General features: G+C 26.9%; 1 protein-coding gene and 1 long non-coding RNA gene across 3 annotated transcripts in view; both read left to right on the top strand.

Moving 5' to 3' along the window:
* The window catches only part of LOC100203785 (tudor domain-containing protein 1), a 112,271-nt gene extending 107,013 nt beyond the window's left edge, over positions 1–5,258 (top strand). For both annotated transcript variants that reach the window (XM_065793738.1, XM_065793737.1), the window contains exon 37: positions 5,035–5,258. In XM_065793738.1, the coding sequence (XP_065649810.1) occupies positions 5,035–5,205 (171 nt within the window). In that variant the 3' untranslated portion in view covers positions 5,206–5,258. The remainder of the gene's footprint in view (positions 1–5,034) is intronic.
* A 1,932-nt stretch (positions 5,259–7,190) lies between these two features.
* Positions 7,191–7,796, top strand: LOC136077782 (uncharacterized). The gene is made up of 3 exons (XR_010637274.1): positions 7,191–7,250; positions 7,350–7,553; positions 7,720–7,796. It is a non-coding gene; the product is annotated as an uncharacterized LOC136077782 (long non-coding RNA).
* Positions 7,797–12,749: the final 4,953 nt, after the last annotated feature.

Raw genomic sequence — 12,749 nt, forward strand, 5'->3', positions numbered from 1 at the left:
TATATATATATATATATATATATATATATATATATATATATATATATATATGTATGTATATATATATATATATATATATATATATATATATATATATATATATATATATATATATATATATATATATATATATATATATATATATATATATATATATATATATATATATATATATATAGATATATATAGATATATACATACATACATACATATGTAAATGTACATTTATATATATATATATATATATAGTGCTTTCAAAAAAAACAGCCGTAGTGAAATTTTGTTGCTTAAAGCATAATAAACTACCATAAAATAAAAACTAAAGAAGATATTGAACAAATTTTATTTTGCGAGAAAAATCTTTTTTAAACAAATCCTTTGCGTTGGATGGTATATTAAAACATAAAGTTATATATAAAGACATTATCAAACATAATAACAAAAAATATCAATAAAAAACTGCAATATATAAAAAATTAAAGCTACAAAAATAACATCTAAGCTAGTATTTAAAATATCCCCCACAAGTTTTTTTGAAAGCAGCGCATTTTTTTTGCATCGGTTTTACAAAATTGTTGCAGAATTTGTTTGGAACTATCCTCCAAATGGTATCAAATTCTTGCTTTAGACTATTAATGAGTCGTATTTGCCCCTTGACTAATTCTTTGTCCATTCAAGCCCAAATTGATTTAATTGGATTCAAATCTAGTGATCAAGCTGGCCAAGGCATTAAATTTACCTTTCTTTCATCCATTCTTTTACTGTACGAGCTGTATAGGCAAGCGCCAAAACTTGTTGAAATTGCTACCATTTGTTTCGATCAATCAGCATGTCCACTGATTAAACCACGCAGCTCTCTAGCAATTCTGAATACGTATGTTGGTTGATTCAACCTGTATAAATGTTCTCCAAAGCCCCAAACACCAACACTGCCACTGCCACTTAGCAACTTAGGTGAAACGAAGCGATTGTTATACTTTTCCAATTTAAATCTTTTAACAAGAACTTTGCTTTTTCTATTTATTACTTCAAAGTTACTTTCATCACTAAAAATTACTTGCTTCCACTTCTCTAAAGGCCACCCAATTCTCTCCTTACACCATCTAAATCTTGTGAGCCGATCTCTGGCTGTCAACATAGGTTTTCTAACAGCTGCATAGACACAAATTTTTTTCCTTAGTAAAATGTTTCTAAATGTATTTGATGAAATATGTTTTTCATGGTTTTCGTCGAATGTGTTGGTGAGTTCACAATAACTTACCATCGGATTGGCTCTTACTTGACGAAATATAAGACTATTTTCGTGTTTAGTAGTTTTTTTTAACCTTCCTGATCCTGCATGGCGTTGGACGCCACCTGTTATTTTAAATGTCTTTAGAGTATATTTGACGCAATTCTCTAAAATTTTTAATTTTCTTGCTATTTCTCTATTACTGATCATTGTCATCCTTCATGTCTATTATTTGCCACTTGTAGCTTTGCTTACTGCTTTTCGACCCATTTTTATGTAAATATCACTTTTAGGTCTTATCAAGTTATTTAAATGTGACTAACCTGGTCATTAATAGTAATTTTATCTAATATTTTATGGGAAATTGTCAAACAAACATAAATTAATAAAATATTTGTGAATGTTGACAAGTAAGTAGAACGGATGTCAATTAAAAAGTTTTTTTTTATTGTTTATGCAACACAAAGATTGCAAAAAGTGACCAACGGAGCTCTCCAGTTACGTAGACCTGAGAGATATGATTAAAGAATTAGATTGTAGATGGTGTCATTTAGATAAAAGACATAAATTAATGTAAAGACTAATTAGTAGGAGGAATACAGTTTAGCAGCTCAGGAAGAGGGAAACCATAACTCACACTCTAGTCATTCTTAGCAAATAAGACAATGATCTATGAGTAAACAAGTAAATATAAATCCGCTGGTTTATTAATGGTAACCATTACTAAAATAATTGCACCATAGAAAAACTATAAAACAAGTAGATAACAAAATAATAAAATGATAATAAATGATAGTTCAGGCAATATGAAAAGAAAAAAATTGTCTAATAAATGTGGTACTATTTATGGCCTAAACTTTAGATAATAAATTAAAAACTGATAATCACCTGTGTAACATAAAAATATATAAATGTCGTGAATGTAACAAATTCATAATATAAAGCTCACAAAGCGCTAAAATTTATTGGTGTAAGAGGTGAAAAAAATGTTGGTGCCATAATGACCGATTAAAATTAAGTAGTCGATGAATGGTTATTCCCCTCCTCAGGAATGCACTGCGATCACTAATGACATTTCGGAGAGCCCAAAACCTGCACTAATGCCACTCGTCAGGGGCGTGTCCTTGCTACAGATCTCACCGCCTGCACTCTACGTCATGCTAGTCAATATTACAATATAAAAGGACTACACTACAAAAGCCAAAAATCCCAATCCCTATCCCATGTATTAAAATAAACAATTTTAATGTATAGAAATAACACAAAGCAAATAGAAAATAGTAATAAATAATTAAGAGTAACTTACCTTTCTTTTATGGCTGTAATATGTCTTATAAGTATAATAAATAAATACCACTCAAAATCATCGAAAACTAAGTTAAGATGGTTTGTGGTTAGTACGAAAGTAGTTAGAAAATAGGTTAACGCCAATAGTATGAGAAATATAAATCTTGCCTGATAAGTAGAGACAACAGCTAACACACAAAACAGATTCAGAGTAATTAAAAAATGATAAGCCAGAGATAAAAAATATATAAACATTAAATTAAGTGAGTAAAACGGAAGTCAATTAAAAAGTTTGTGCGCTTTTTTTTTTACAATCTTTTTCGGTATGTTTTTTGTATTCCTTTGAAAAAAAGTAAATTATTAAAAAAAAGTATCTATATATGAACTTGTTATTGGCATCTTAGTTGTAGAGAAATAATTTTCCTGTCGTTCAAAAAAAAAGTTAAGTCTTTAGGAAATATGGATGGGATTTTACGATGTTTTGAAAATGTACACAATTATTTACTGCGCCTATTTTTTTGAAAGCACTATATGTATACCAACCCTTGGAATTAGGGTCTGCCAACCTGAAAGGTTTTCAAACACTTTCAGGTAACTGAAAGGACTTCAAACACTTTCAGGTAACTGCCGACCTGAAAGTGTTTGAAGTCGGCAAAAAACCGATCTCGTTTCTATGTTTTATGGTAAGACCTTTGTATCTAAAAAATTTTGCCGACCTGATGCCGACCTCAAAAGATTGAGATCGGCAAATTATTGCCGACCTCATTTTTCCTAATTTCGAGGGTTGATGTATACACACACGTGTGTATATATATATATATATATATATATATATATATATATATATATATATATATATATATATATATATATATATATATATATATATATATATATATATATATATATATAACACACACACACACGAACGCACACATACAGTGGCGAGCAAAATAATAGGTGTGAATAATAAATTTCACTTAAATTGACATTTTACAGTATATTTTATAAAGTGACATCTAGGAACTGATAGCTACACAAACTATGCTTATTTTATTATAACAGAGAGCAGTATATTTCCAATTTCTTACAAATTTATGAGGGGAATACCCTATTTATATATTTAACCAACAAATTTGGTGGAGCGAAATAATAGGTGTGTGTTTATTTTGACCTGTTTGCTGTAGGATTAAAAACATTTTATTATTTTTATTTGTTGTTGATATAAAGGTAAGGTCAATATTTATGCAACTTATATAAAATAATAACATATCATATTTGTATTGAATTAGAATTATATATAAAATGGGACGAGGAAAACATTGCACAGCGATAGAAAGAAAGAAATTCTCAAAATAAAGTTACAAATGCCTTAAAACCAGAAAAATCACGTGAGAATAAAGGAAGACCACGCAAAACGTGTCAGCGTACGGATGATCACATTACAATTATTTCAAAAAAAGACCCATTTAAGCCAGCAACAAAAATTTTAAATGAAATTAATGAAAATATTAGTGTTTGTACAGTTAGAAGAAGGCTTTTAGAAAGTAAGTTGCCAGCTCGAACTCCGAGGAAAGTACCATTACTTGGTAGAAAGAACATTATAAAAAGAAAAATTTTTGCAAAAAATCATATTGCTCGGCGGGGACCAGATATGACCAAAAAATGGCGTAATATTTTGTGGAGTGATGAAACTAAGATTAATTTATGTAATTCTGATGGAAAACAGTATGTAAGAAGACCATCAAAGCAAGAACTTTCACCTCGCTTCACTGCGAAAACAGTAAAACACGGCGGAGGAAATATAATGGTGTGGGGTTGCTTTTCCTGGTACGGTGGGGGGCCACTTTTTTGGATCAAAGATATTATGACCCAGTATACATACGTAGACATACTAAATAATGTCATGTTGGCATTTGCCGAAGAAAATATGCCGATAATTTGGCATTTCCAACAGGACTGCGACCCAAAACATACATCCAAAGCTGCGAAAGAGTGGTTTACGACCAATAATGTAAAAGTTTTAGAATGGCCACCTCAGTCACCGGATCTAAATCCTATTGAAAATTTATGGAGGCAGTTAAAACTTAAAATTTCTAGACAAAATCCAAAAAATAGAAATGAACTGTGGATGATGCTCCAGGAGGCTTGGTACAGCATTCCTGTAGAAGTTTGCAGAAAACTAGTGGATTCAATGCTGTCAAGATGCACGGAAATATTAATAATTTGCAACCCTATTGACTTCCATCTTTATTTTTTATTTTACACCTATTATTTTGCTCGGTGTGGAATTTATTTTTTTTAAATTAAAATATATTATATATATTTAATAACTTAATTTTTATTTATTTCTGTTTATTTATGTAATAAAATAAAAGTTCTAATAAAAATTCAAATTTTTATTTTATTTGTTTCAAAGATATTCTCGTATTTGTTAATTTTTTGGTTCGCACCTATTATTTTGCTCGCCACTGTATATATGATTTCGCTGGGTTTATTCTACTGCAATTTTTTAGGGTCAAGATCAAAACGCTCGCCTAAAAGTTCATCTTTACGATAGGTGCTATGTTGAAGCGTCAGAAAAAGGTTTAACTAAAGATTGTTTGATTGGCGAAATGATGTGTCAATCTGGTTTAGTTCGATTTGAACTCGATGAACATGAAACAATTTTTAAAAAAGTATTTTAAATACGTTAGTTTTTAATGTAAGTTTTTAATTTGAAACAATTTTGGTACCCTGATCTTTGATCTTTTTTCTTAAAGCATTCTAAATATTTCCTAAAACCAAAAATGTAAAGCTGATTTCTATTTTTTTAAGTCTTAGAAAGTTGTGCCGCAAGTTCCATTTAACATTTAAAAACTTTTAATTGCAATGTTATTAGTTTGAGTTGTTTAAAGTTGCTTAAAGTAGTTGAAAATTGTTGTTTAAATCAAGAATTTTACTAAAGTCTTTTCGTATTCTTCAAGATACATGGTTATCTCACAAAAATCTTTAAATTTTTAATTCAGGAGTTATTTTAAATTCCTTTATGCTTATCTACTGACTTATACATACACACGCGCACACTCACACATTTACACCGCAAAAAATTGCAAAGAAATTTCTGAAAATAATACCATTTAGTCAATTTCGTGAACTGACTTTAGTCCAATTAACTTGTATAAAACGATACACTGTGCGTAGTTGCCGTTATCACAATTACTACCTATACTATTTCTGATTTTCGTGCAATAATTTTGCATTGAATTCAATACACTTATTGGTTAATTTTCTTTTCCCTGAAGTTTAGGAAGTCATTATCATACATGGTAATAAAGTTTTATGCTTGATAAACCATGTTCATAACAAGGTTTAATAATACTTGCATTAGGAATCTTCAAAAAATAAAATTTTGAAAAAGCGAGTTTATGAGAAGTTGAAGTTAGGGAAATTACAAAAAAAAAATAATTAGAATAAAAAGTTACAAAAATATTGAAATTTACCTTGTGCTCCAGCGTCATAATACCCCAACTTAATTAGGCTTTTAGCGCAAGATTAATCTCAATATTTTTAAAATTTTTCAATAAATTTTTAATTAAATGAATTTTATTAAATTAAAAAGTATAGTAACAAAAAAACTCTAAATAATAAAGTAATAGGTTTTTCAAGAAATATTTCACTTTGACGGTGCGATCAAACATAATAGCGGAAGATTTATTTTGTTGAAAATAGAATCCAAACGAATAATTTTGGCTTGCTCATTGTTATAATTATTGATAATTTTGCATATGTAGGATAGTAATACATTGAATTTATCTGATTTTCAGACATCTTTTTTTGCACTGCGACGCTTCCAACTTTAATTTTGGTTGTATGGCTTTGCTTTGCTCATAATCGTATGGTTTTGCTTGTTGTTTCCAATATTAATTTTGGTCATTTAGTAATATTCTTTCTTTTTAGTATATTATAAACATTAATTTTTAGTTTTTTTCATTGCGAAAATGTTTTACAACGAAGCTCTTATTCTCGTCTAGATGCTAATTTAAAATGCGTACACTCGTTACACTCTCGTGCGCACACTCGTTACAATCTCGTGTGTATGCTCGTTACACTCTCGTGTCTACACTCGTTACACTCTCGTGTGCACGCTCGCTACACTCTCGTACGTACACTCATTTTCTAAGCTGATTTTTGTTGTTATCGTTTGTTTGTTTTTTATATGTATTTTTAATTAAGTAATAAAAAAAAAGTTACTAATACATTTAAAGAATTAAATTTGAAACAAAATAGTAGTGATTTTTAGCTATCACCTGTTAATAGTCTATACTTGTATTTATTTAGATTGATTTAGGTAACGCGGCGTTACATTGACAGGTGGGGTACATTGACACGTGTATAAAAATGTTTTTACCAGTCACCAAGCTATTGTTTAAATTATTTTAACCAACTCGACAGTAATCTGTTGAATAACAAATATAGCTATTTTATCCACATTGTTGTAAACATAAATAACGAAACAATACGGCAAACACACTTGTTCTTAATTTTTTATTGGAAAAACAAAATTACCCGTCGAATCGGATAATCTTATTGTTTTCTTAATAACAACTAGCAGTTGTTATTGAGAAAACTCATCTTCAGAATAAGCAACAAAACATACTTAATGTAGATGAAACAAGATTTCAAACCAACATAGGCAAGCAGCAAACCAACATCTGCAAACGCGGTTTAAAGAATGGACATAAAACGGAAGGTACTTTTATCACCATACATTTTTATAAAGGTATTCACCTTTCCAGCACCTGATGCAATGGCGGTCCGGACAATTCACGTTACAACTGTTCTCCTTTAGGTTGGATGGAATCCCCCCAATATTTTAAAATGGTTTGAAAAAATATTTATAACCGAAACAAACCAGTTAGAAGAATTGAAGCTTCTAATATTTGACGGACACAACTCTCACATATCAAAAACTGTTGTAAAATTAGCTATTGCAAACAACACTGAGCTACTTTGTTGACCTGCCCATATAAGCAGTAGTTTACAGCCTTTAGTTGTAGGTGCTTAATTTTTTGTTATGTTTTTAGCGCTATTTTATATATATATATACATATATGTATATATATATATATATATATATATATATATATATATATATATATATATATATATATATATATATATATATATATATATATATATTTTTTTCTTCTTTTATTTAGCCGTACAAATATTTACAAGTTCCGTGTTTTATAATATATATAAAAATGGCAAGGACGAGAAAAAGACAGATTTGCCTTATCACCAAGTCCCTTGTTTTTTCTAGACATTTATATAAATACATTGTAACTAAAATTAAAAATTAAAAATGAGAGAAAAAGCAAAATGCTTCAAAGAAGTTTATATAAAATGCAAAATAGTTAAAGTTTTTAAAAGTTGTTTTTAATAAAAGTTAAAGAAGTAGTTTATTCTCAATAACATGAAGATTAACTTACGGTCATGCAATGCTATATATATTCAAATTTCAAAGTTATTCATTAAAGTAAAATTTTAATAAATCATTCAAGAAAACCAAAACCAACAGCATAAAAAGAAAACATGAAAAATGAAAACATAAAGGTTAATTTATAATCAGAAAACACTATATTTACATATATATATATATATATATATATATATATATATATATATATATATATATATATATATATATATATATATATATATATATATATATATATATATATATATATATATATATATATATATATATATATATATATATACATACATATATATATATATATATATATATATATATATATTTATATATATATATATATATATACACATATACATATATGTATATATACACATACATACACACACATATATACATATACACTCACATATACACATATACAAACATATATACATATACACACACATATATACATATACAAACATATATACATATACACACACATATATACATATACACACACATACACACATATACACACCCATACACATATACACACATATATATATAAACATATACACACATACACATACATACTTTTTTATAATATAATTGAATATAATGTATATAATTAAAGACTTTAGACCTTTTCAGACAAACAAAGCATGCACTAATAGATAATTTTCAAATATAAAATTTTTATAGATAGATTTAAAAAAAATTATCTGTTTTTTCATTATTTAAAAGTAATAGTTTTAGCTTTTGTTTAAACTGTTCAAGAGTTGTAAGTGTTTTAATATCATTACTAATTATCTTACTCCATACATTAGGTCCTCTAATAGTTATTGATAACTTGGTTGATTCATACAGTTTTGGGTTGTACAAAGTTTTTACTTGAATATTTAGTCATGTATTTGTGTTAAATTTTATTAAATAATGGTTTGAAGATATTTGGTATTGTATTATTATTAGTTTTATACATAAAAATTAGCAGATGATATATATTTATTTGGTACGAGTTTGATATTTCTAGATTGTTGAACAATGGTCCAGAATGTGAGAAGCGGTGTGCATTTGATAATAATCTAATTGCATGTTTTTGTTTGCTAAATAGCTTTTTTGTCTTTGACTTATTGGTGCTGCACCAGGCAATGTTTGCATAATTCAGATAGGAATGAATAAATGAGTAATATATGTATTTCAAACATGATTGATCTAAGTATGGTTTTGCTTTATAGAGTAATCCGATATTTTTAGAAATTTTATTTTCAATCATGTTTATGTGGTCTTTCCAATTTATGTTTTCATCTTTATCATTTCATTTTACGATGTATTCTCCAATAATAAGTTTTGGAAGTGCAAGAGGGATTTTATCTTTTTTATGGAGGCGATGAAAAATAGTATAATTAGTTTTAGTTAATTAATTGTAAGTTTATTCATATTTAACCATTCGGTTAGTTTTAGAAGTTCAATGTTGACCGTTTTAAATAATGTTGTTATATCACTGTGAGAATAAAATAAATTTGTGTCATCAGCAAATAAAATAGAATCTAGAATATTAGAAGCTTTGCTTAAATCATTAATATAGATTAAAAATAAAAGTGGTCCTAATATAGATCCTTGAGGAACGCCGCAAGTAATTGACATATTGTTAGCTTTTTCATTCCCGAATAAAACATATTGTTTTCTATTAGATAAGTAGCTTTTAAACCAAGCTTTGTTTATATTTTTGATTCCGTAGTTTTCTAATTTTTTAATTAAAATGCTATGATCAACAGTGTCGAACGCCTTACTAAGATCTATGAAAACACCTAAAGTGAACTTGTTTTTGTCAAAACCTTGAAAAATAATCTGAATGAGATGAAGAATTGCATGATCAGTAGAGTGCCCTGTTTTGAAGCCAAATTGTTTGTTATAGAGAATATTATTTTTTTCTAAAAATGAGTATAATTTGTTATACATAATGCGTTCTAGTATTTTCGAGAAGCATGGAAGAATGGAAATAGGTCTATAGTTAGAAATATTAGTATCATCTCCAGACTTAAAAACTGGTATTACCCTTGCATTTTTAAGTTTTTTTGGAAAGATTAAATATATACAAAAGAACTTTTTTAATATAGAAAATACATTTAACTACAACATTACTACTAACATTATCAAATCCTTGTGCTTTGTTTAATTTTAATGAACTCACAGCATCTAATAATTCTTTTTCAGTTAACTCAGCATTTTCCATACTTGAATTGCTAGGAGTCAAGTATTTCTCCTTGTTAAACTCATTGTGTTTTAATTTTAATGCTAAATTTAAACCTGCATTGACAAACACCTCATTAAATGTTTTAGCAGTTATAGATTCTTTAGTAATATCTTGATGGTGATAGTTTAGTTTATTCGGAAGACCATTTAGCTTAAGTGTTTTTTTCCAATTACTTCTTTGATGACTTGCCACGTTTTTTGAGTATCGCCTTTAAATTTTATTACTTTATTTGAATAGTATAATTTCTTTGAAAGCTTTATAATTGATTCAAAGTGACTCTTGTATTTTTTATACCTTAATTCATTTTCATAAGTTCTTTTTTTCAGAAACGCTTTATACAATCGTTTTTTTTTTTGATGATTTTATTATTCCTGGTGTAATCCAAGGGTTTATAAATGTTTTAGTTTTAATAATTTTTGTTACCACTTGGAAAGCTTTATCATAGTGTTTTTTGAATATTCGAAGGAAACTGTTATAAGCAGTATCTGTGGTTTGACTTTGTAGAATTTCATCCCAGTTTTCAGAAAATAGAGAATTATTAAAAAGTTCCATAGAAATGTCATTATATATTCGATTTGTAATAATAATTTTTTTTTTGAGGGGTGTGTTCGACGACTTTATGTGCGATTATAAATATTGGGAAATGATCCGATATATTAGATATTATTATTCCAGTTTTTATTTTATTTTTTGTATATTCATTAATTATTATTTGATCAATTGAGGTTGCGCTATTCCTGGTAATTCGTGTTGTTTATTTATTGTTGGATTGAACCCATTTTGAAATGTGATGTTCATAAAATTTTTTACATTTTTATTTGTGTCGTAATCAAGCGCATTATAATTAAAATCCCCAACAAAAAAGACACGTTTGTCACATAAAATTTTGTTTTTGATTAAATTTTTAAAGATTTTTTTCAAAAAGTTCGTTATTGCCAGATGGCGGTCTGTACACAACATGTACAATGATGTAAAGTTCAGACTTTCTTCTATATCTTTTTGCACAGTTTCATTTTTGTTTAATCTTTTAACGTAATTTTTTTGTTCCTCTTTAATTAATATGTTTTCCTTTTGGAGTGTTGCACACAAATCTTTTATAATGTTTATTTCTTTTAACAGACCATCAATTCTATCGTTGTTAACTTCAGATTTCCGCTTATTAGTTTTAGAATATCACTTTGTTGCTTAATAAACATTTCGTTGAATATATCTCGTACAAGCTTTATTGAAATAATTTGTTCCTCGTTTGATAATTTATCCATGATGTATTACTTTATTTTATTTATGTTCTTTTTTTCCGTTAATAATTCCTATTTTTAAGGATATATAAATACTAAAACTTAAAAATGCTAATAATAATAATGCTATTAATGCTATAAATGCTAATAATAATAATGCTAAAAAAAAGCTTAAAAATACTAAAACTAAATATATATATATATATATATATATATATATATATATATATATATATATATATATATATATATATATATATATATATATATATATATATATATATACGTAAGTGTTTATATATGAATAAAGAAAATATCTTTATATTAGCATGTATAATATTGTATACTTGAAAGAGTGATCAATAGATAAACTAGAGCTATACAATATATATGTTACTGTTACCCGCAGTACCAGGAATTAGCAAAATGCTAATGTTTATAGTATAATTTAATATTGCAACTCTGAGTTTCATGTGTTATCACAATCATCAGGCAAGTAGTAAAAGTTTAATTTTGCTACGATTTGTTTAGTGGGCGTTACGGTTTATATTTGTATTTTAGATCGTTACGGGACGGAAATTGATTAGTAGTTAGGTTAATAATATTATTAATTTGTTTTTAGTTGGCTAATAATTGTGAAATAGTTATATGTTTAATGTTGTTTAAAATATTTTTTATGTGTTAATGTGTATTATTTGTGTATTAAAAAATAATAACATAAAAATAAGAAAATAAGAATTAAAATTGATATAAAACTATACATAATATTATGAAATATATTACAAAAGCTGTGTATGTGAGTAATTTATTAGTTAGCCTAGAGATATATGGAGCAGATTAGTATAGTTATTATTATTTATAGTTGTTAGTCAGGTTTGTAGCGAGCTTTGTAATTTTTTAATAAGAATTTATTTTCGTGGCGGCACTTTGATATAATTTCGGTTCGCTTATTTAACAGTTCTTCAGGTTTTGGATATGATATAATAGTAAATTTCTCATACAGACATAGTGAGCATATTTTGGAAATATTTGAGTAGGGGGCTACTGATTTGAGAATAGACCATGTTAGCATAGGGGTTTCATTAAAATTGTTTTTTAAATCTATATATATAAATATATATATATATATATATATATATATATATATATATATATATATATATATATATATATATATATATATATATATATATATATAAAGAAACTAAATTAGCATTATTTGGTTGCAATCGTTTTGTCCGATACTGTATATATATATATATATATATATATATA

This window comes from Hydra vulgaris, chromosome 03 (assembly GCF_038396675.1).
Source record: "Hydra vulgaris chromosome 03, alternate assembly HydraT2T_AEP".
NCBI lineage: Eukaryota > Metazoa > Cnidaria > Hydrozoa > Anthoathecata > Hydridae > Hydra > Hydra vulgaris.